Here is a 24,553-nt window from a genome sequence, read left to right as displayed (position 1 = left end):
CAGTCCGTTAGGTGGTTGGTCCAAGTCAGCACTGCTGTCTGCAGTACTAGTCCCCTGCAAACTTTGGGCCACCCGTTTCCCCTCTTGCTTCAGCCACTGTGGCGACAACTCACACCCCAGCCTGCTCTTCCCAAAGATATCGACCAAGCATTTTTGTACAATAAAGTTTAATCACAATTATAAAAATGTGGCGTTGGGTTTTCACTATTAACATTATGTACAATCCAGCCCAACAAGAAGGGCCTGCCCCCCACCATCCTGGCCCACGAGCCAGAGCCCTGGGACACCAGGGTGGGAGGGTGACCCACAGGGTCTGGCAGGAACAGATGAGGCAGGGTTCCAGGCACAGAGTTCCCAGGACTAGGGGCCAAAGGCCCCCCCAGGGGGAGAACATGGCCACTGCCCCAGAGACCCCTAAACTGGGGAGGGGTGCACACAGGGCAGAAGGGGAGGTCCCCACTAACATGAAGCAGAGGGCTATCCAGCCCCCAAGAATAGCATCTATACAGGCTGGTACCCAGGTTTCCACAGGAAACAGCTGCTGGCAGCTACAAACATTTACAGCTTCTTCTCCGCAAAGAAAAAAAAATAAGAGGGTGGTTGGGCACGGGGCACAGGGGAGTCAGAAGTTACCTCGAAGGGCTGAGGCTCCCTTGCTGGGCTCAGGGCCCCTATCCCACATATGGAGATGGGGGCATGTGGGCCGAGCTGAGCCCACTAAGGCTGGGGTGCTGGGAGCTTAGGGCACCAGAGGGGAATAAATAGGGTGAGGGAGGGCACCAGTCCTGCCCCACCTCAGTTGAGGGAGCCACGGCAGCTTTCGGTGCCGCACAGACACGGGATCTTGTTGTCCTCCAGTGGGAACTTGTAGTCGTAGGTGATCTCCTCGTCCACGCCAATGGGCTGCTTGGAGTAGATCACAATCTTCTTCTGAGACTCGATGGTGATCACCTTAGCGTAGCAGTTGGGCTGCAGGAGGGGCAGTGTAAGCCGCAGCCCCACCTCACCCCTGCCCAGCCCAGCCCTGGCCCAGCCCTGAGCGTACCGTGCAGCAGTGGTTGATGAACCTGGCGAGGTTGCCACACTTGGTAGCATCAATGATGGTGTCGTGATCCACCCGGAAAAGGTAGCTGCTGCCAATACCCTCCTGAACATAGCGCTTCTCCCGCATGTCGGCCACCATCTGGGAAGATGAGATGCACACATGTCATGGACATCGGCCACTGTCGGGGCTAGACCTACTCCCGGCAGCCCCTCTGGCCAAGCCAACAGCTCCTGGGGCCATGCTGATTGGATATGCATCTGGGTCTACCTGCTCCCACCCATTCTGACCCAAAGTCAGCCACAGGACTGGGGAAACCAGCACCGAAACTAGTTCTTCTGAGAACCTGTGTGACCACAGTGGAGCCCACAGTATGCTGTGGGCCTAGGGCAGCTTCTGAAATGACAGTGGCTGTGCCTCCAATTGAATCCTTTCCTAGGACTACCCTTCCCAAACAGACACCTACTGGGCAGCTGGTGAGAGCAGATGGCAGATGGTCTGTGCCAGGACAAGCGCCTTTTAGCAAGGGGCAGCTATTCCCAGGAAATAGGCGATGAGTTTGCCACTCTCACTGGGTTACCTTACACCTCTGCAGAGTTCTAACCACCAACTCGGTAGTGAGGACTCCTCCCAGGCTTCAATCTCCAGCCAAGTCCACCTCAGTAGGACTGTGGGATGTCAGTTCTACAATCCTAGGACCCTGAGCCTCACATCTGCACTGGGACAAATCTTGATTGCATTTCTGTTCCTTCGGCTGCTCCCAACCACTCTCCTAGAAGCTAATGGGGATGCCCGAGAAAGACCTCGACCTTTTATTTTCACCCTCTATAGCCACTACCCGGTTCTGTCAACCATTCTGGACCCACAGACTAGACTCCTGTCACCCCGGCTGCCATTATCTCATCCATACCTTGGCTTTGATCTGCCATTAAGCCCCAACAAGGCCAGCCCACACAATCTCTACTAGCTTCTCAAGTCCTTGCCTGCTCAGCTTCCAGGACATTCCCCATCCATAGGCCACACTGGACCAACAGGGTTCCATCTCTGACAAGTTGGCTCCACTTGCATTCCCTGTCACTGGCCCTGAACAGATGCAGTGGCCTTGTCCTCCTGAGAAGCTCAACTTCTGACCGGTGCACACACTGTCCCCAGAACTGGAGCATATATATGCAGCTGCCCCAGGAGTTACCCTTTAGCTTTCAGGTCTCTGGGAAGGTTCTGGGTCCCCCCAACACCTTCAATCAGGCTGGAGCACTAATGTCTAGTTGACTGGGCAGTGGCAGTATTGAGTGAGGTTTGTACAGAAGATCAGATAGTGGCATGAAATCCCACGCTGTAGTCCAGTCAGCAGCAGAGCTGGTGCTGGAGTGGAGCCTCACCTGGCGGATGTTCTGGCCAACATACTCTATCACCATCTCATCAGCTGCGATGGGTTCCATGGCAAACAGACCCCATTCATGGATTCGGCTCCGCCCAAATCGGAGTTTCTTCTTCCGGAACTAGGGGACAGAAGGTAGCTTTAACTGCTAGATGCTCTCACAAACTTGTGCCTTCCCTTCCCTTCAGCCTTCCTTTGCCCACAGGATCCCGCCAGGGGCAATCTCCTTGCTGTACACTGGGTCTCCTCCCTCCTCCAGTTCCCCCTCCTGACCTTGAGCTGGTTTAGCTTTAGCAGATCACTATCCATGATGGCTGAGGTGCCAATGGCGCTCAGTAACCGCCGCTGCTCTGACCGTCGCTCAGAAAGCACCCGATTAGTCCCCTGTGAGCAAGACAGGGAAGTGGTGAGTACTTGAAGGACAGGAAGGTGGCAGCAAGCTAGGGCTTGGGGTAGGGTTCTACCTGAGTGTCCACGCCTTCCAGCTGTCGGGCTGAGACAGGGCACACATCCAGGTACTTGTCCTTTTCTTTCTTGCTAATGGGGTAGTAACCTTCGCTGCGTGCAGAGCCTGTCTGATGCTCCCGGGGCCCATCTTGGGGCCGTCGCTTGCGCTTTGGAGTGCTTAGGTTGGTGAGTGCAGGGTGTTAAGGAAGAGAACAGGTTCCCTACTGGCCAGTCCCTTGGGGCCCATATCTCCTGTCCACCCTACACCTAACCTACAGGTCTGATGGTGAGAATACTCAGGAGACAGACTGGAGAAGGCAAGTTTAGACCTATCCTGTTCTGCCAAAAGAGACACAAGGCAGGGAAAGACGCAAGAGGGAAAAGACAGCAGGCAGCTAGAGCACAAAGCTATCGAGGCACAGTGAGTCAGACAGACCAGTGCAGTCCTAGGAATGCCCTGAGGATGACATTTTTGGCCATATGACCCCAGGGAAAACTGTCCCCATCCCCGCCCTATGTCCTGCTCTAGGGTGCAAGCAGGCTCTGTGGCTCAGGATATTTGTGTGATGGACCCAGTGGGTATCATTAAGCCAGTCAGCCCCACTGGTCTGCTGCAACAGTCGCTCATACGTTAGCCGCAAGTAGCTCATGTCTTCCAAGTCCAGGCCTGAGTTCCAAATGTCATATAGGATGGTCATCTGCTCAAATTCACTCCTGGGCTCAAAGGAAGGAGGCGGTGGGGGTGGGGGTGGGAGTGGTGGCCGTCTTCGTCGAGCGTGGGAGCGGAGACTACGTCTCCTGATAGCCCCTTCCTCATCACTGCTGCTGCTGCTGCTGCTGCTTTCTGAAGACTCGGACTCCTCTTCTCCCTCCTCCTCCTCCTCCTCCTCCTCTTCCTGCTCCGGATGCTGCTGCTGCTGCAGCTGTTGCTTTGGCTCTTCTGCCTCAGCCACCACCACCTCAGGGGCCTCCAAGACTTCATCAGCTGGGGAGCTGAAGAGTGCAGCAGGGGCAGGAGCTGGCTCTAGGGGCCGAGGTGCTGGTGTGGCAGGCGGGGGCTTGACGGCCAGGGCATAGTTGTGTTCCAAGAGGATGTGGCTGAGTAGAGGGCTTGGACGCTCAGCCTCGTCTGAGGTCTCTGTGGCCTCTGAGTCGTCACCAGTGGGTAGGGTAGCCAACCCACGTCGGGCTGGGGTCAGGGCTAAGTCAGCCAGCACTGCCAGGTCCACTTCTGTCCCTGACTCAGTGGTCTCTTCTTCTTCAGTAGAGCGGACACGACCTCCGGACCGATTCCGACCTCCTCGGGCCACCTCCTCAGGCCAACTCTTAACCAGAGACGCATGGTCCAGGGGCAGGTTACGAATGGTCCGCTCCACAACCCGAGGGACTTTTCGAGAGACTGGGCCAGGAGACTTGGCCTGCAGTGGGGCAGCTGGGGGAGGCTCTGGGGCTGGTGCCTCCTCTGTGGCAGAGAAGGAGACAGTTTTCCGGCGTTTCTTGGGTGGGGGTAAGAGAGGGATAGGAGAAGAGGGGCGCTCATCCAGGCGGGGGGCAGGGTCTGGAGGTCCAGCTGGTGGCTCTGGAGGAGGCTGTGGTATATTAGGAGGTGGTTCCTCAGCAGTACCTGGAGATGGAAGCACATGGGCAAAGGCCAACCTCATCAGACAAAACTGTCAGGGCTGTAGACCCGGGCTCAGCTATACTGGAATGAGGCAGCCTTATTTCATTTCTACCCTATTTTGCCTTCAGCTTCCAACTAGTACACTCCTGCTGATATGTACACATACCTGCTTACACAGTGGACTCTGCCTTTCTCCTGCTCATATTATTCTCAGAACTGTGTGCTCCCTGAGCAGGATAGGGCTCTGTACCTGTTCATTATTCCAGCTGACAATCACATACTGAGTCTGCTCATGTCAGGCATGGAGAAAACTCAGAGCTTATCTAAGCACAGGAAGCCTCCATTCAAATGGGATAACCAACCAAACCAAATGTCTAGCCCAACTAGGAAACTGGGGAGGGAAAGACTCCCACAAAATATTGGGCTTCTAGACTTGTTTAGAAGACCACTAGAAGAGAACACATTCTATGACTAGATAGTTGTGGACTCAGAGTTTTTACATCTGGCTCTACCATTTTCAGAACTAAGTGGAAGCCAGTACCACATCTGGCTGGGCAGGCAGTGATCACCTTAAACTGAGTGTTCCTTACTTGGGAGCACTGAGTAAGGCCCTAAATATGTTGTGTCCTAAGGCATGGATATCATGTAGGTCTCAGACACTGGCAAAGTACACAACTTAAGCATCCAACTCAGCTTCTTCACATAGATCTGTGTGGGCTCCCTCACATCCCTGGGCTTTCATGTAGGATACAATTTTTGGGTTACCTGCTCAGTCAGTACAACTGCTTTTTTTTTCTGGGAACTGCTCTCCTATGTCCTCAAATTCTTAAAAACAAGGCTCTAGAAGTCAGTTCCCCAGCTTTCCCCTCAGAGCCAGCACTAACTGATACCACAAAGACTGTCACCTGATCCAAGCTGGCCCAATCAGAAACTTTCCTAAGAAATTCTAAGGTAGGTCGGTTGGCCTGCTGCTAGCCTGGTGGTTTGGTGGGTATGAACACTGCACTGGAGTGAAGAAGAGAGAAAACCTAATTCCTGGGGAAAGCAAAAATAAAACAAACTAGAAGAGAAAAGAAAGGTAAGACCAAGGTTTGAACTCCCATCTTTTTAAAGCTCTGCTTTGCTAACGTACAAAATCCACCACTCTTTGGCTCTAAGCTCTGCCCATGCTCTCTCACCCCATGTTCTCCAGTGCGGACAACTGAGTTCACACCAATGTTCTCACTGTTCTTGGGCAGACTGTTCTTCCCAAACCTCAGCTCTATAATCCAACTGTCAATGTTTTTAACTCAAAGTACAGAGGCCATAACTCAAATTCAAGTCAACAGTGTCTGTAATCCTAGGTCACTTTACTGAACATCTTCTCGGGCATGCAGTGTCACCAAGTTATTTATCCTGTATTCACCCCTATTTCCACCTAATGTCTCTGTCTCTGAGCTACAAGTGTAGTTCCTCAACTACCCACCCTGTTTTTTGAGATATGGTCCTTCACTAGGACAAGGCGCTCAGTCCCAGGGATCTGTCTTTGCTTCTCCAAACCTGGGGTCACAAGTACAAGGCACCACACCTTTATGTGGGTGCTCAGATCAAACCCAAAGGTTCTCAGGCTTATGAGACAAGCACTTTACCTACTGGGCCTGACTGTATTTTACCTGTATGCTCTCTAATGCTACCCTTCTATCTTCTTCCCTTTTTTCCAAATCTCTCTTTCTTGTCAGAATGGTCTTTTTGAAATGCAGATGTGGACCAGAAAATGGAAGGAAAACAATGCCCTCTAAGTGGCCTTTTGCTGCCAAGAGATTCAGAAGAGGCTGTGAGTGTATGAGGTGTCAGAAGAGGTCATCATCCTATGGATGCTGAAATCTTTTAAAATTTCATTTTAGAGAGACCCCTAAGTCCCAGCTTCCCATCATACATCCTTTGCTCTCTTTCCAGCCTCCTAACAGTCTCCCTGTGACACTCTGGCTCCTCTCAGATACTATTACCTAGTGACATGCTTCCTATGGCAAAGACAAATTTCTTACATGGGCTCTGCACTTTGCATGGGCTGGTCCTCACCCACTTCTATAGTTCTGGCCACCCTCCACCCTAAATTTTCAACCTACCATAGGGTGACCTTTCTTCCCGGTCTTCCAACTTGCATTCTGTGCCTTATGCAGAGCCTATATATCTACTAATTCCTCCTCATTGTCTGTTTTGCCCAGACTTTAGCCCAACTGTGCTTCAGTAGGAGGATGTTTGCAGACCCACAGATGCCTTCAGGAGTCTGAGTTCCTTGCATTTTTCCTTCATAGTACTTATTGGTTTGAAATCATAGTTATTTTTATGCATTTACTGCTGAACTGGCCTGTATCTCCCTGTAGTCTGAAGAGTTGAGGAGGATGAGAAGGGTTCCTGTCAGCAGACAGCCCATCATAGCTTCATGGTGGTAGTAGTGCTCAGTAAACTTGTGCCATGAATGACCAGTCCCTACAGCAGGACCATCGTATGCACGTGCTATAGACTAACAAGGACCATACACGTACAAAGGAAAGCAAAGGCAGAACTCAGTTATGAGTTAATGTTGCCAGGTTCCCACTGACCTGTCTCCACACATACATAACACCTCAGGTAGTGAGTGAAGTTAAACACCATCCTCTAAGACGCTGACAGCCATGCATCTTAGTCATATCACCTACCTGTAGGCCGTGTTGGGGATGTCTCCTTTTCAGGGAGAGGCATGGCAGGGGAGCGCACAACTCTGTCTGTCTCAGGCTTCTCGTCAGGTGCTGGAAGGGGTTCTGGGATCTCTCTGGAGGTTGGTGGCACTGGGGGAATGACTGCTGACTGCTCCTCTTCTTCAGAAGAGGACTCTGATGAGGAAGATGAGGAGGAGGAGGAGGAGGAGGAAGAGGAGGAGGAGGAGGAGGAGGAGGAGGAGGAGGAGCTGCTACTCTCAGAGTCCGCCGTGCTACCATCCTCTCCATCTGAGTCAGCATACGGAGAGCACTGGGGGGATGAGTCGCTGTCCTCGTCCTCACCTGGAGATTCAGAGACAACCAGTGGTCAAGCCATGGGTCACTCCCTGCGAAGTGCTCTGGACGTGAGGCTCTAGGCCAGGTGCCGCAAGTCCAAGAAGTCAAGAGGTTAAATAAGCAAATACATGCTCACAGTGACAGACCTTAGCATAGGGGACTGAAGAATACAGGAAAAAAGCCCTGGGTTCTGCTTAAAAGAACAAGTCTGGGAAGGCCTCCCTAAGGAGATGCTAAAATCGAGGAGGGGGAGGCGGAGGAGGGGGAAGAGGGGGAGGAGGAGAAGGGAGAAGAGGAGGAGGAAGAGGAGGAGGAGGGGAAGGAGGAGGAGGAAGAGGAGGAGGAGGGAGAGGAGGAGGGGAAGGAGGAGGAGGGAGAGGAGGAGGAGGAAGGGGAGGAGGGGGAGGAGGAGGGAGAGGAGGAGGAAGGGGAGGAGGGGGAGGAGGAGGGGAAGGGGGAGGAGGAGGAGGAGGAGTCCCACCACAATGGAATAGAGATGAAACAGGAGTGCCAATATCAACAGCAACAAAACAGAGAGGCCTGGAGACTGGCAAGCAGTCAGCTTGACCAAAGTGGGTTTGCACAAGTTGGACAGGAAGAATTCTGGAATAAACAGTACATGCTTTGAAAGCAGAAAGGACACTGAGTGTGGCTAGAGGTCTAAAGGGGGGGGGGCACAAACATATGTGGCATAAAAGCCAAAGGAAGGACATTTCAGGGAGAGAGTATCATCAAGGAGTGGGGAAGGTATGACTATGCATAGTCACAGCAAGGTCTAATGTCACAATGAGAATCCTACACTGTATACTAAAGAAATTCATTAAAATAAAAAGCCAGTCAGCGGGGCAGTGGTGGCGCACGCCTGTAATCCCAGCACTCGGGAGACAGAGGCAGGTGGATCTCTGGGAGTTTGAGGCCAGCCTGGTCTACAGAGTGAGTTCCAGGACAGGCTCCAAAGCTACAGAGAAACCCTGTCTTGAAATTAAAAAAATAAATAAAAAGCCAAATAAATTAAAGGGGGATGAGCTGGGGGGAATGACTGGGGGTGGGAAGAGGGAGGACAAGGGAATCTGTGGTTGATTATGTAAAATAAATAGAAAATCTCTCAATTAAAAAAAAATGGACCTGGAGAGATGGCTCAGGGGTTAGGAGCACTGGCTGTTCTTCCAAAGGACCCAGGTTCAATACCCAGCACCCACATGGGGGATCACAACTGTCTGTAACTCCAGTTCCAGGAGATCTGACACATAACATACACATCAACACACATAAAATAAAGTTAAGCCGGGTGGTGGTGGTGGTGGTGGTGGCGGCGGCGGCGGCGGCGGCGGCGGCGGCGGCGCACGCCTTTAATCCCAGTACTTGGGAGGCAGAGGCAGTCGGATCTCTGTGAGTCTGAGGCCAGCCTGGTCTACAGAGTGAGTTCCAGGAAAGGCACCAAAACTACATGGAGAAACCCTGTCTCAAAACAAAACAAAAAAAAATAAAAATTAAATAAACCTATAATGTAAGTAAATAAACAAATACATAAATGAACCAGTCATTGGCAGTAGGTATATTAATCTAGAGGTAGAGGCAGGAAGATCAAAGTTTAAGGTCATGTTCATCTATATAGCAAATTAGAGGCCTGCCTGGGCTTTGGGAAACTCTTCCTCAACAAAACAAGGGACCGGCAAAATGGCTTCAGCAGGCACCTGTTGCCAAACTGATGACCTGAGTCTGAACACTGAAACTGACATGATGGAAGAGAGAGCTGATGCACATACACATGCATATCATGGCACAGCCCTTACATATACCACACTAATGGAAGATCAGTACTGGATGAGAGGACACTAAGTTCCTGAAGAGGTATGATGGAAAATGCCTGTAATCTCAGCACTTGAAAGACTAAGAAAGGCAGTGAGGCCAGGAGAGGGGGAGAGAGAAAACAGATGCATCTATAAATTCCATAATGGAGTCAATTAGAAGGTGGTAGTGGTGGTGGGGAACTGGAACATGGAGACACAAAGCGGAGACCAGGGGCTGACTGACTATACAAATGGCCTACAGTGTCACCCTGGCAGAAAATAGGGAGTTAGGCACAGACCGCGTAGAGAAGAAAGTACACTTCCTAAAATGATGGCATGTTTGTAATTCTAGCACTCTACTTAGGTAGTGGCAGAACAGAAAAGGGTTACAAAAGAAGGCCAGCCTGGGCTAAAGACCCTCTCCCTAAGAACTTAAAGGAGAAAAGCAGAACAGAGAAGACAAATTCAAGATGCAAGTTAGACAACAGCTGATGGGAAGGGCAAAGGACCTACAGAAAGGAGCTGTCTGCTGCTTTTCTTCAGTGAGACCCCAGATCATCACTGCTACCAACTCTGGATGCTGCTGAAACAGGATTTCAGAGGGATTCCTGATCGCCATGCAGACAACAGGCCTAGCACATTATCAGGCATAATTACCCTATTTCATCAACCTTAAAAAGTAACCTGTCTGCAGTGACTGCACCTGCACACCTGTCAAGTCTGTTCCCCTCCAACAAGCTCTTTTTTTCCCTTTGGTTTTCAAGACAGGGTTTCTTTGTGTACTGCCCTGGCTGTCCTGAACTCACTCTGTAGACCAAGCTGGCCGCAAATTCACAAAGGTCCTCCTGCCTCTGTCTCCTGAGTGCTGAGACCAACAAGCTCTTAAAAGCAGGAACCACATCTGTCTGGATCAAGGCTTTGTCTGAAGTTTGTACAACAATAAGTACACATAGGAGGGTTTTTGTTTTTGCTTTTTTTTTAAATGCATGTTTCTTATCTAAAAAAAAAAGTCTGTGGAGTTGAGAAGAGTGCATTGGATCTTCTGGAACTGAAGTTACATAGGTGCTGAGAACCAAACCTGGGCCCAGAAAGGAAGCCCGATGGCCGAAGAGAAGAAGGTCTAAATTGGTAGCATCAAGGTGTAAGGATAATGCATACCCTTCACCTCTAGGACCTGAGAAAAGAAACAGACTTTGCTGGACTGTTCACAGGGAACGTATTTCACAGGAGGGAGTACTCTGAATTAATGGGGTTAATGTTCCAAAGGGTCCCAGGGTTCCAAAGAATGTCGTTAAAACAACTGTCTTTGCAAAGGGCAAGACTGACCAGAAGTCCAGCAGGAAAGATCTATGAATTCAGGAAAAGACAAACCAGACAGTATAATCCCTTCTTCCTCAGACCTGAACTCTATCCAGCTGTCTAAACTTACCATCTGACGCCTCTGTCTCCTTCTTGGTGGCATCCACAGCTTCCTCCCGCTCTTCATCTTCCTCATCTTCCTCATCCTCATCCTCATCCTTAAAAAGAAAAGGACAAACTGAGACTAACAGGCAAAAGATAAGTTTTCACCCATGAAGCCCTGCTGGCTGTCTGGGTTCCAGCTCCGTGAGAAGTTGGCTGTGCAAGCAGGTGTTCAGGAAAGGCTTCTGGCAGACACTGGGTGCTAGCATCTTACCTTTTCTGAGGAAGACTCCTGGGATGCCTCTTCCCCTTCACTGTCCAGAGCAAAAGATTTCCGGTGCTTGCCTTGGGTCTTCCCTCGTTCTTCATCTCGCTTCGGAGGCTTGGTTCCTGGACGTCCTGGTTCCCCAGCTTCCTTCTCTCTCTCAGGATCTGCAAGAGGAAGTCAGAGTAGTTGCAATTGATCAGTAATTACTGCTCTCCTCTCCCAGATGCAAGAAACTTTAAACACACTATTGCCCACTTTACAAACAGGCTGAACTTACAGACAGGAAAAGTTGAATCTCAACACAGAGACCAACATCCTAACATGTTAATAAAACTTAAAACTACATCCCGCACGTTTTCTTTCATCATTTTGTAAGCTGGGTGAAAGAGGATGCCAATTTGTTTGATCAGGCCCAAGAAAATACAAGGCAGAGAGTTCTCCAGGGAAGCAAAACAGACTCAATAAAGCTTCGAGTCACACAGCTACCAACCAACAGCCCAGACTTCAAGAGACTAGGACGGCTCTACCACAAAAGCATTAGATGGTGAACTCCAGATGTGAAATTTCTTCTTTGTAAGTGGAAAAACCAAAACACAGAACCGTTTAAATCAGCACAGCAGAGCTAAGAACCATAACTGAAACCATAACTCAGGGAGAAGCCTATCTGATGCTTCTGATGCCTTCTGCAAGTCCTTTCATTCTCTTGAAGTCTGTACCAAGGTCTCCATTTGGTGCCTCCCCTCAGAGATACCCTGACTCCTTCGTCTCTCCTCTTGCTTGCTAATACTCTAAGTAGACCACTCCTCCTCCTCTGCCTGATCTCTTACCATCTTCATCTTCCTCGGCTGGAGTAGAAGGCCTGGGTCTCTTTTCCTCACTGGCCTCTGAAATTTCTGATGGCTCTTTCCTCTTTACCTGGCAGATGCAGAAAAACAGGGCCCACTTAGAATTCAATCAGGGAGGAGAATGAGGAGGGAGGGAAATTAAAAACAACCCCTCAACTACCATCACCCACAGCCTCACCCAACTCCCAACCACCATTTCCCCAAGGAAGGGAAGCCCACCAGCTTTCACCACCACCACAATCCTGGATACCTTGAATGAAGGCAACCGCAGGGCCCCTCGTAGCCCTGACCCAAAGGCAAAGGCCTCAATGCCTGCGATACCGCCACTCTTGGCCCAGTCTACGAGGGACAGCATGCCTGGCTCTTTGAGCTTCATCTTTTCTTTATCCTCCTCCTTGGCTTGCTGTTTGGCTGCATTCTGGAATGGCTGCAGATAGTAGGGAGACTGAGCTGCAGAACCCAGAGCACAGGTATTCCCTCCTGCCCAAGAACCAACAATGCGCCTCAGGAGCACAGACATCCATCAACTGACACTATTTCTGGCCAATTAAAGCAGATTCTCAAGTCTGATAATTTAGGACACCCACCCTTAGGAAACAGTTACTAATTTTTACCATGTGACAAATGGTAGAACTGAAGACAAGCCCAGAAACACTGAAGAGTTCTGTCCACTGCAAGCAGCAAAGGAGCCAGGACAAAGCTCTTCTGACCCAGGCCTGTGCTTACCTTTTGCGGTGTCTGATTCCCCTGCCCATAATGCCCACATCCACTTCATTTTCTCTTATCCCTACTCTGACCTGGGAAACCTGGGAAACACCAAGGTCTATCTCCTTCAACAAACACCCCAGTGTCCACCGTCCCCAGACCTCCTCACCTTGGCCTTTTCTTCCTTACTCTCCCACCACTGGTCAAAGGCTCCAAAGGCCACATTCTCCACCATCTTGCGGTTGAGGTCTCGCTGCATAATGCTCTTCATCTCTTGGACAAGGGTGGCCAGCACACGACCCACAGTGCCTGCTGACGGCAGGGCCTTGCTTTCTGCCATCTCTGCTTCTTCCCTGTGAGGCAGCCGGGCCTCTTCTCCCGAGACTGAAGAAGGCAGGGGCTCGGCTGCCATGGGCAAGGGCGGATGGTAGGCTTCCCGGGAGTATGCCCCACGACCTTCTTGCCCTTGTGTGTACAGAGCATAGGGCAAGCCATAGGCTGCCTCTTGTGGGGGTGGAAAAGGGAGGAAGGCCTCGCCAAAGGCCCCACCAGGAGGACCAGCTGAGGCAGCAGTCAATCCCTTGCCCTGCCGCAGCTGGTGGAGCCGAGTTAACATCTGGGTCTGCATCTGGAAGGACATGGGCATCCCTCCCCACTGTGCCCCAAGTCGATCCATAAGTTCCAGGGAGTTCACAAAGTCATAGATGTGGGGTGGTGGTGGTGGAGGAGGTGGAGGGTACTCAGGGTGGGGTGGTCCATCTGGGTGGGGTGGGAGGAGGTAGGCAGGTTGATGGGGAGGATAACCCAGGGGAAGGGAAGAAAGGTAGGGAGGAGGAGGGGGAGGTGGTGGTGGTGGCGGTGGCGGCGGCGGCGGCTGCTGGGGGGGCGTTGGGGCTGGAGGAGGTGAACCACCCCTGTCATCATCAGAGATCTCCATATCTTCTCCGGAAGAACATGGAGAAGCCTGTAGGGTACGGAGGAGAGTCACAGACAGCTCCTATTAGAGCTCCCTCAAGTTGCCCTCAAGTTTGTTTTCTTGTCTGTGCTCCTTCCCTCTCCCCTAAGACATACACTTCCTTCCTGGCTCCAGGCTCACCTGATTCTGTCCATTGGCCTTTGGTGACTCCCGGGCAGCCCCTGGCTCTCCACTCCCTGTAGGTGCTACATCTTCAAAATTAGCTGGGGCAGGAGGGGGTGTGCAGGGCCCATGACCTGCCCCAGAAGGCACCTCACCCCCTGCATCTTTAGCCCCAGGGCCTGCACTGTTGTTTTCTTCTTCTTCCTCTGTATCAGAGGCCAGGAAAGAAAATTTGGAGCGCTGTTCCTTCAGCAGCATTTCAATGCGGGAATCCAAGCTGCTGTGCTGGGCAAAGGGGACACTCTCATTGGTGGTCTCTGGGGCTGGGGAGCCAGAACGGGCCGGTGAAGGTGGGCGTGGGGAAGTCCGGGCTTCTTCTCTCTCAGGGCTGGGTGCCCCACCACCACCACCACCACCACCACCACTACTACCTCCTCCACTACCACCACCACCAGGTTCTGGAGGCTCTGGAGGTGGGGCCTCGGAGGCAGGGGGCCGGTAGTCTTGGTCAGTGGATCGGTTGGGCTCAGGGGCCAAATAGGAGGTATAGGAAGGTGGGAAGCGCTCAGCCGTATTTTCAGCAAATGGGGCCCCAGGAGGATCCTCTCGAGTTGCCCGGCGAGGTGGGTAGGAACACTGACGCTGGTAGCGATTCCAGCTTTCATAATATGCTGGGTAGCTAGAGTCAGAACCACGAAACTGAGAAGCTGAGGAAGAAGAGGAGGAGGAGGAGGAGGATGACGACGAAGAGGATGAAGATGTGGAAGAGGCGGCTGCAGTGGCTGCAGCAGTTGCTGAGGTGGCAGCAGAAGTGGTTGCAGGGGCTGAAGATGCAGAGAAATGGCGGCGAGCAAACGCATCTTGATAGCTGTTCTCTGACCGCCGGGGTTTGAAGGAGGTGGAAGTGCTGCTGAGGAAGAAGCCGGAGTTAGCTAGGCTCCTCCCTCCGTGACCAAACCTGACTGTTTCTGCTGTCAAGTTCAAAGCCCTCCTGGATGCAGATTTGATCCCAGCACCCACATGGTGGCTCAACCCATCTTCCACTCTCGTTCCAGGTGACCACTGCACGGCACTAAGAACACTGTGTGCAGACACACACACACACACACACACACACACACACACAGGCAAAACACTCAGACACACGGAAATCCAAAAACCTAAGGATGGGCTGGAGAGTTGCTCAGCGGTTAAGAGCACAGACTGCTCTTGCAGAAGATCCATTTCTCAACACTCCCATGATGGTGGATAACCATCTAGAACTTCAGTTCCAATGTATCTGTCTCCTTCTAGCCTGCCTGGGTATTGCATGCATGGGATAAACATACATGCATGCAGTTATACACACACACACACACACACACACACACACACACACCCCTAAATACACACAAATCAAAATTCTTCGACATTTGCTTCTATGTTCCTGTACAGGGCCCACATTAGTGTCCCTGAACAGCAATCTGTCAGTTGAAATTAGAAACTAAAACAAATAGTTTCCAATTCCTTCTCACAGAACTTGGGGCTCGCTCTTCACAGCTGCAGCTCCCAGAGTCAAACGGCTCAGGCCAAGACGGGTGTTTTCCATACCTGCTGGAGTAGGCAGAGTCCTGAGAGTAGGGGGTGCTACCCCGAGGTGTGTAGGGGGTTCCTTGGGAGGACTGAGGGGTGAACTGGCCAAAGGAAGACGGGGTATCTTGGGAGCAGGGAGTGCCATTGCCAGGAGTGCCCCCCACAGCAGTGCCTGCTGGGTAGGCAGCTGTGTCAGAGGAAGAGCGACGACGGGCTTCAGTCTGGAGAAAAAGTGAGGCAAGGAGGAAGGAAAAAAGATCAGGAATAATTTAAAACTGTGTCCTACCCCAATCCAAGAGCCCCTGTTCTTTTGTTTCTGACAGCACCTAGGCATCATTCCTTAGCTCTTCCTGTACTTAACAGTCAAGTTTAGGACCCTCCAGATGGCTCCTGCTCCTGGAGACCAAGTAACGAGTCCATGTGCCTAACACCACGGCAGCCACAAGCTTCTCACCGTCTCAGTGGCTGCTCCAGAGCTCTGGAACTTCTCACTCAGGGCCTTGCCTCCAGTGGGCACAGTCTGAGGTGTGTAGGAGCCATTGACAATCAATTCATAGTACTTCATTCGTTGTTGTCCTAGATGGAGAGATATGGGAATGAAAGGTCAGAAGGAAAAACCACCTCCCCAATTTGGTAGTCTTGAGTCTTCCTCAGGCTCAAGTTTCCTACAATTCCTAGACTTGTATGTTTTAGAACTTCAGTATAACTCAATCCTTGGAAACATCGACCTCATTTCTACCTCCTTGTTGTTTTGACTAGATCTATCCTTTCTTCTTATTTTTTTGAAACAAGGTCTCATATAGCCAAGCTGGTCAAACTTGCTCTATAGAAAACAATGGCCTTCAATTCTTGACACTACTGTCTCTACTTTTTGGGTTCAGGGATTATCAGGTATGTAGCACCATGTACTGCTCTTCTGCAGATTTAAGAAACAAAGGGTGGCTCATCTCTACCTCTTAACTATAAAAACCAAACAACCATTAATATGGTTAGGCAACAGTGCTTGGCTTTTCATGAGAGAGGCCCTGGGTTCAATCCAACCACCCTATTTTGTATACTCAGTTTACACACATACCTAACTAGAGTATTCTGTAAACTTTAAGTACTCTGCACAAAAAAAACAGAAAAGGTCTATCTGCTGCTAAGCCCCTTACCCCTTGTGTTATGAAGGAAGACTGCAAACCCTAACCCATAGGGACATTTTATCTGCATTGCACAATGACGTCACAGCTCTTACAGGGGTTAGGTGGGTGAAATGCCTGCCACCCAGCTTGACAGTCTAGGCTGGATCCCTGGGACCCACATGGCAGAAGGAGAAAATAAATTCCCACTTGTTGCCCTCTGACCCTCATGAGGCCACACGTGCACAACGGACATGCGAACACCCAATAAATAAATATAAGAAAATTTCAGAAGGATCCTGGGTAGTGGTACATGGCTTTAATCCCAGCACTGGAAAGGAATACACAAAGAAATCCTAAACCCTGTCTTGAAAGTGGGGGAAAAAAATTTTTTTTTTTTCCAGAAAGATGTAATCCTTAAAAACAAAGAGGTGGTGTTAGGGATTTAGCTCAGTGGTAGAGCGCTTGCAAGGCCCTGGGTTCGATCCTCAGCTCAAAAAAAAAAAAAGAGGTGCCAGTATAGTGGTACACACCTGTAATCTTCATCCTTGGCAAAGCCAAGGATCTCTCCAGCTCAATATGAAGTAGCTACACAGTGAGTACAAGTTAACCAGAGACAGACAGACAGCAAGACTGACTCAAACCATAAAACAGGGAATTGGAGTGGAGCTAAGTTGGCATCCTGGATTTCATCCCCAGCACCACATACACAAAGCATGGTGGCACAACTCTATGTGCCAGGATGAAGGAGGATAGAAGCCAAGGTCATCCTGGGTTACAAATGAAGTTCAAGTCCAGGCTTGGCAACATGAGACCCTGTCTCAAAACATAAAAACAAGGGCTAGGAGAGGCTCAGTGGTTAAGAGCACTGTGCTCTTGCAAAGGACCTGGGTTTGGTTCCTACTACCCACAGGATGGCTCATAACTATCCCTGACTCCAATTCCAGAGGATCCAACATCCTCTTCTGGCATCTGTGGGTGTGCACGTTCTCTTGAGCACACACACAACACACACACAAGCAAAAATAAATCTTTAGAGGCAAAACAAAACAAAAAAGCACACCAAAAATAAAATCCATGAGGTAAAGTGTAGTATTCAAGGGCAACTATAGACTGAGACCTATAAAACAAACAAAAAAGTCAATTAAACTATTAAAGGCTCTTTAATCTCAGCACTCAGGCAGAGCTCTATCTCTGTGAGTTCAAGGCCAGCCAAAGCTATATAATGAGAGTCTATTTCATAAACAAAACAGAAAAAAAGCAAACACAAAACCATGAGATCACATATAAAAGTCTATAAAGTCAAATTTGAGGGCCTGAGTCTTTACTCCCACTGCAAACACCAATTAACAGCGGCTTCCCTTAGATGGCACTGTAACCTAGTTTGCCAGGAGTCTCCTGTCTCCCCTGGAATTCCTTGAAAGCAGTTGAAACCAGCACCGTCTTTAATTTTTGTTTATCTCTGTGTGTGAACTTGCGGCTGTTCCAGTGCACACACATGGAGGCCACAGAGGCTACTGGATATCTCCCATTATCACATTCTACCTCCCTCCTTCAAGACAGGGTCTCACTAAACTAAAGCTTGCCATTTCTTAGGCTGGCTGATCAGGGAGTTTCTGGGATCTGCTTCTCTCTACACACCAACACTGAAGTTACAGGCACCACCTGACTATACTAGGATTTTATGAGTGATGGAGATTCAAATTCCAGTCTCTATACTTACACAGTAAGTACTCTTACCCACTGAATTTTGGTTTTCTGAGACAAGATCTCGTTATGTAGCCGCAGTTGGCCTGCGATCATCTCTGGAGACAGGCTGGCCTCAACAGTCCTCTCCCATCTCTGCCTCCCACACCAGGGTTACAGGCACATGCCACCAAGAAGCTCACTTATTTATCCTGATCCTCATAGAGTTTTTGGGAGGGGAGGCCATGAGCATGCTAGGCATGTTCTCTACTACTGACCTAAAACTCCAGTTCCTCAATTACCTGAAATTTCAATCTTAGTATATGTGCTACTGAAGCAAGCACAAAACATCTATAATTTCACAACAAACCAAAAAGGGAAAACCCTCACTGAGCCAAAGAGATGACTCAGCAGCAGTTAAGTCCACTGGCTGTTCTTCTAGAGGACTGGAGTTCGGTTCTCAGCACCTATGTCGTGGCTCACAACCATCAAAACTCCAGTTCCAGAGAATCTGATGCCTTCTTCTGACTTCCATGGGCAGCAGGTATACATGCTGTATACAGATGTACAAGCAGGCAAAACAGTCATACCCATAAAAATAAGTTTTAAAAATCCTCCTGAAATCTCAGCACTTTGAAGAACCCAGTATTAGATTTACTACAGTTGAAATCTTACCCTAGCCAGGCGGTGGTGGCGCACACCTTTAATCCCAGCACTCAGGAGGCAGAGCCAGGCGGATCTCTGTGAGTTCAAGGCCAGCATGGTCTACAAAGTGAGTTCCAGGAAAGGCGCAAAGCTACACAGAGAAACCCTGTCTTGAAAAACCAAAAAACAAACAAACAAAATAAAACAAAATCTCGCCCTAAGTACAGTTTCTTATAAGCAGAAATATGTGATTGACAATGGGGTACTCTCATTAAATCATGTAATCAATAACACTGAAAAACAACCTGGCATGTACCTTACCTTTTCTCTAAAACTTGAAAAATTTTAAGTTGAGAAACACACCTGGCCTGAAGATTTGGGTAAAGAATCATGACCCGAATTACTTGGCTGAGCAGATAGGTATTTGGCAATTATTTGCAGATATAATCCCTGCTATAGACCAACCCTAAGCAACAGGCAGGGGAGCCCTCACCTTTGATATCAAGCTGAGCATGGATGATATTGCCCATGACAGAGGTAAGGTGAAGGTTTTTGACTGTTTCCTTGGCACCCCGAGTGCTGGTGAAGAGCACACGGGCCAGGCCCAGGTGCTTGCGAGTGCGGGGATGAAGAAGGATCTCCACTTCTTCCACCTCACCATATTTCCGGCACATATCCTTCAGGAAGGTTTCCCGCACATTGTCATTGAGCCTTGCAAAAGTTACTTCCTTTAGTGGGATCTGTCCAATATAGAATTCATCCAGCTGTGGAAAAACAAGAGTTAGTCTGGAGTTTCCATAATGAGCATAGTTCCCTCACCATCTGGGAAACTTCAGAGATCATGACATCAAGACAGGTCTGGAAGAACGATGTGATAGGCAAGTAAAGCGGGAATCACAAGCCCTACATTAGTACTGACCTCTCTTTGAATTTCTCTTACGTCAAAATGAAAATTGGGGGTGGGGGGGCATACAAAATGTAAGAATCAACACATACAAGAGAAAGTAGGAGCTGAGCGGTGGTGGCGCACGCCTTTAATCCCAGCACTTGGGTGGCAGAGGCAGGTGGATCTCTGTGAGTTCAAGGCCAGCCTGGGCTACCAAGTGAGTTCCGGGAAAGGCACACAGCTACAGCTACACAGGGAAACCCTATCTCGAAAAACCAAAAAAAAAAAAAAAAAAAGACAGTAGAAGAAGGAAATAATCTATTAGTTCAAGTCTACTGACTACCATAGATTAGATACTAAAAACACAAAGGTAGGAAAAAATTTTTTCCCATTCAGAAAAGAGACAAGACAGTGCTGAGTGTAGTGTGCACTCTATAATACTAGCACTTGGGAGGCTGATGCACAAGAATCCTCAGTTCTATCAGTTCAAGGCCAGCCTAGGTTACCTAGCAAGGCAATACCTCAAAAAGAAAAGGAAAAAAAAAAAAAAAAGAGGAGACATATATATAATCTAAACTTGACAGAGTGGTAGCAGAGGTGTAGACAAAGTATCTGGGAGCCAAGAAAAGGATCCTTCATACAGAGAAAAATCAGGGAAAGATTCATAAAGATGCTATCATTTTTATTGGGCTTTGTAGATAACTCAAAGTTTACCGGAACAACAGGTTTCCAAGGCATGAAATTATCCATTTTGATGACATCCACTGAAGAGGGTCTGATTTAAATATAACAGGGGTATAGTGTGAAGGAAGTGATAAGGCCTGTCCAAATCAATAACCACACATGCCAATGCCTCAAAACAGACTTAGTATGCCAGCAAGCTGGCTCAATAGATATAGTCACTTGTTACCAAGCCTGACAACCTTGAATTTGATCCTTGGAACCCATGGTGAAAACCAACTTCCACAAATTGTGCTCTAATTTCTACATGTGCACAATAGCATGAAAGCTGTGTGTGAACACACACATACACACGAAAAATAATGTAATTTAAAACCAAAAACAGACAGACTTGTCCTGCAGTATTGGCACACGCCTTTGATCCCAGCACTCAGGAGGCAGAGGCAGACAGATCTCTTGAGTTGAAGGCCAGCCTAGTCTACAGTGTGAGCTCCAGGACAGCCAGGGCTACACAGAGAAATCCTGTTTTGAAAAACCAAAGAGGAAAAAAATAGAAAAGAAAAAGAAAACACACACTTGGAAAATAAAAGCAAAATAACAGAAGCAGAGACAAATGACAACAAGGCAGAGTTTAAACTTGAGGAGGGAGCCACAGAAGCCAAGGGAAATGAATGTCAGACTCTGCACGAAGAAAACGATGATGGAAAGAGAAAGATTGGATGGAAAAGAAAGAACTACCAGGAGACTCCTAGGTTTCTAGCCTGTGCTGCTGCTATTTATCGGTAGAGAAAAAAATGAAAAGGACTGCGAGAAGAAAGACAGTGCTTACGTCTCTAGTTCTGGGTAGATGCTAGCTGGAAGTAGGTATGGGAAGCAAATGTCCAGGCAATAGAGCTTAAGTGAGGCTGCTCAGGGAAAGGGGCGAAGGCATCCCATACATTAAGAATCAGTGAAAGCAAACAAAAAAAAAAAATTGAAAGGAAATGAAGAATCACCAATTTTGTAAGCTCAGTCCGAAGCTTGAAGAATACCCCACTGAAGTAGGACGTGGAGCTGCTCTTACAAACCAGCTGGAGGAGCACATGCCCAATGACAGCGGGGACCAGAGGACTCCAGGTGGGCCGTGGTCTCAGTACCCTTCAGTGCTGAGTGACCAAGACAGCCCACCATCATGCTGTTCCCCACATCCACCCATACTCATCCCTCAGACATCCATACCCATGTCACCAGCCATACACTAGACACCTCAGCTCTACAGGTACACCTCCTGTGCCAAACATCTCAGCCTCACAGATCAACAGCAATGAGGTCTGGTTGTCAGTGTCCCACTCAACAGCCACTTTTGGTGCGCTATGTAAAGACCAGGGTGCTAGGATCCTCGACATTCTCCAAGAACCCACATGCTGGGAGATCAGCGACACTTACTTTAAACTTAGGAACTGGGAGGGAAAAGTCTCTGTTTTTGGACCTGACATGGCAGCGGGGGTCTTGGAGGTCTTCCACTGGCGTATACTTGGAGTCCTAGTCAAGAAAACAGAAAGAGCTGAAACCAGGGTGAAAACTGACCAGGCTATTGACTCCACGAAGCCCATGTAGAGACACACCACACAGGAGAGCTGGCGTGACTTGTCGCCACCAAAAAAACCAAGCCACAGGTAGCGGAGGTCTAGGTGTTGCCTCCCGGACAGGGGGGCATGGCGTGGGGGGGGGGGGGAGAGACCCGAGGTCCAAGAAGTCCAGAAGGAGATCTAGGGCACTCACGCTGACACTGAAGTGGACTCCATCATAGCGGTACACCTTCTGAGAAGGCCTGCGCAGGGCAGGGTCCAAAGCAGGATCCACTATGAGCTTGTAGTTCCGCCACTGGAAGCTCGGGGCTTTCTGCCCATCTCCCCCACCTTCCTGGTCCATCCTTGCTCATTTACACTGTCAGGAAGAGAGGGGTACGCGATGGGGGTCCAAGGCGTGGGCCTGACCCCCTTGCGGTCCCCCTCCATGGCCAGCCGGGTCCCCGCACCTCCCCGCGCCCCAGGGCGCCCCGAGATGCCGCCCTGAGGACCCGGGCCCCCTGTAGCACTCCCCTCCCCTCCAGCCCCAAGGCTTACCCCCAGGGCCCAGGCCCGGCTCGCGCCCCCTTACCTTCCCGCTCTCCCCAGCGCGCCCCACTTGGCCTCGGCGCAAGACCCCTCCCCCGTCCCGGGCAGGCCCCGCCCCCTCCCGCCTCCTCACCGGCCAGCGGCCCGGGCCGAGCCCCGCTCCCGCCGCCGCTCCCGCCGCCGCTCCCGCCGCCGCCGCCGCCGCACAGCCGCCGCTCGCGTCCCCGCGCCCCGGTCCCCTGGACCAGAGGTGGCACCTCTCCGGGGCGTTGGAAACACCGCGAGACCGGGCCTGAGACCCGGCTGCGGCCCCCGAGTCCAGGCGGGCGGCGGGCGCGGGGTGGGCCGGGGGGGGGACGACGACGGGACCGCGGGTAACGCGCGCCCGCTGCCCTCGCCTCCCGCCCGGGCGCGTTCGGTGTCTTCCCCCCCCCCGCGGCCCCCTCCCCCGCCCCGCGCACGCGCGCCAGGGCCCTACTCACCCGCCCGTGGCGAGCGGCTCACCCTCCCCCCCACCGCGCGCGGCCCCTCCGCGGCGTGAGGCGGCGGCGGCGGCGGCGGCGGCGGCGGCGGCGGCAGCGGCAGCGCGAGACCCGGCCCCGCAGCGGTGGCGGCGGCGGCGCCCCCCCACCACCACCTCCTCCCCGGCGCGCGCACCAAACACCACCGCCACCTGCACGAGGCCCAGCGGCCACAGCGTCCGCATCCGCACTTTCGCTACCAGGCCGGCGGAGAGGTCCACGGGGCCCAGCGCGGCGGCTTGGCCTCGGCCGGCGCCCTGTCAGGCTCGGGAGTTGTAGCCCGGGGAGCCTGAAGACGGGCCGCATCCCCCGGAGAGCGGACGGCACCACCCTGATCCAGCTGCCCCGGCTTTGGGGGTCGTGACGAATCGGCGGCGGCGAAAGCGGCGGCCAGCCCCCGAGGGGCGAGGGGGCGGGGCGAGGGGGCGGGGCGAGGGGGCGGGGCCAGCCGGAGCTCGGGAGGTCGGAGTGGTGCGTCGCGCGACGCAGATTCGCGAGGCGGGCGGGGCAAGAGAGTGGACAGGATGCGCGCTCCTGCGCTCCTCTTCCCTGCCCCTTCCTCGCGCAGCTCCCAGGCCTCTGAGGCTGCAGTGCAGATTCGCCACCGTCCTGGGCTCCGGCCGTCCGCTCCTCTCACCTGCGGTGGAGTCGAGAAGATGACGCCCGTTTAGCCAAGCCCTGCTGGCAGTGTCGACCGCTGTTCCTGGGTCTCTCCTTCTGGCACAACTCAAGTGGCAGCGCGCTTCCGACTTAGGGCGAAATGGCCACAGGGGGAAAGTCTTCTCAGAGTTGCGCGGAAATTCTCAGGCAAGGGAAAGTGCCCAAATAATAATCTTTTAAGGAGTCTGGTAGCGAATCTGCGGACCCCGCTCTGGGCGGGGCTGGGGCGCCGCGCGGAGGGGCGTGGCCGGGCGTGCGGAGCGCGGCGTAACGGGCTGCTTCCCGTAGAGTGCCCAAACCTGGGCGGGAGGCGAGGTGGAAAAGTACCGCCAGGAGCGGTGACTCAGGCGCTGTGCCTGCCCGCGCACAGAACGAAGTGGTCGCCGTGTCGCTGCTGTCCCGCTCAGACAGCCTAACGCGAACTTGCCATGCACCGGAGGATGGCCTCGAACTCCTGAGGGCTGGGGTTACAGGTAGCCACCATAACCGGCGTACAGGACGCTGGGGGTCTGACCTAGGGCTTCTTGCACGCTAGGCCAGCACCCTAGTCACATCTCCTTTGGGCCTGTTTTACAATGTCATTTGACAAACGGGGAGACTGAGCGATATCGAACAGGCCCACGGGAGGTGTGACTGGCTTTGAAGCTGTCTCGGGGTTCACCTGGTAAGTATGAGAGAGGCCTAAAGACCCTTAAGTGGGCCCAATGGAAGGGAAGGTCTGATGGTAGCCCATAGGCAGTTCCTAGGCTAGGGCCTCACTCGGGAGCCGGGAGCTGAGATTGCCCCGAGGTTAAACACCCTTTTCATCTGGTGAACACGGGTATTCCCACCAGGTCTACTCCCTGAGCTGAGGATGCCCTAAGTGGCCCCTCTGCCAGCCCCTGATTATGCTGACCTCCCTCCAGGAATGGATGGCTATTGGTCACAAAAGACTTACTGCAACCCTCAACAGTGTAGGAAAAACTACTGGAGCTTGGTTTTTACATTTTAATTGACCAGATAATAAAATGAAGACTGTCCTAGGTCTCTCACCACAAGATTGACAGGAATTGTGCTCTCAAATTATGAGGCTGAGTAAAAAAATCTACATGAAGAC

The 24,553-nt window shown here is 51.4% G+C and overlaps 1 protein-coding gene across 4 annotated transcripts; it reads right to left on the bottom strand.

The window, feature by feature from the left end:
• Positions 1 to 135: 135 nt before the first annotated feature.
• Setd1a (SET domain containing 1A, histone lysine methyltransferase) lies at positions 136 to 23,689 on the bottom strand. Of its 4 annotated transcripts, none has more exons than XM_036194010.1 (19): positions 22,950 to 23,689; positions 21,942 to 22,106; positions 21,606 to 21,701; positions 19,107 to 19,377; positions 15,616 to 15,737; positions 15,180 to 15,382; positions 13,608 to 14,499; positions 12,681 to 13,475; positions 12,057 to 12,233; positions 11,789 to 11,876; positions 10,968 to 11,125; positions 10,722 to 10,809; positions 7,167 to 7,508; positions 3,427 to 4,491; positions 2,885 to 3,057; positions 2,694 to 2,804; positions 2,422 to 2,541; positions 1,046 to 1,183; positions 136 to 969 (listed from the first exon to the last, which is right to left on the bottom strand). In XM_036194010.1, the coding sequence occupies exons 2-19, from the start codon at positions 22,089 to 22,091 to the stop codon at positions 796 to 798; spliced, it is 5,163 nt and encodes a 1,720-aa protein (XP_036049903.1). In that variant the 5' UTR covers positions 22,092 to 22,106; positions 22,950 to 23,689; the 3' UTR covers positions 136 to 795. The 4 variants fall into 4 exon arrangements, with proteins under 4 accessions (XP_036049903.1, XP_036049921.1, XP_036049894.1 ...); XM_036194028.1 differs by having other exon boundaries at positions 23,435 to 23,689; XM_036194001.1 differs by lacking the exon at positions 22,950 to 23,689 and adding an exon at positions 22,759 to 22,821.
• Between the last annotated feature and the right edge of the window lie 864 nt (positions 23,690 to 24,553).

This window comes from Onychomys torridus, chromosome 1 (assembly GCF_903995425.1).
Source record: "Onychomys torridus chromosome 1, mOncTor1.1, whole genome shotgun sequence".
Lineage (NCBI taxonomy): Eukaryota > Metazoa > Chordata > Mammalia > Rodentia > Cricetidae > Onychomys > Onychomys torridus.
The sequence above is the reverse complement of the archived record's forward strand: the minus strand, read 5'-3'. Positions and strand labels throughout refer to the sequence as shown.

What these genes read in the sequence shown, in the direction of transcription:
- Setd1a (XM_036194010.1), bottom strand. Translation starts at nt 22,091, where the DNA reads ATGGACCAGGAAGGTGGGGGAGATGGGCAGAAAGCCCCGAGCTTCCAG. An exon ending in TCCCAGTTCCTAAGTTTAAA is followed by an intron (nt 19,378 to 21,605) that starts GTAAGTGTCGCT and finishes GTTTTTCCACAG; the next exon opens with CTGGATGAATTCTATATTGG. An exon ending in TGCTCAGCTTGATATCAAAG is followed by an intron (nt 15,738 to 19,106) that starts GTGAGGGCTCCC and finishes CTCTCCATCTAG; the next exon opens with GACAACAACGAATGAAGTAC.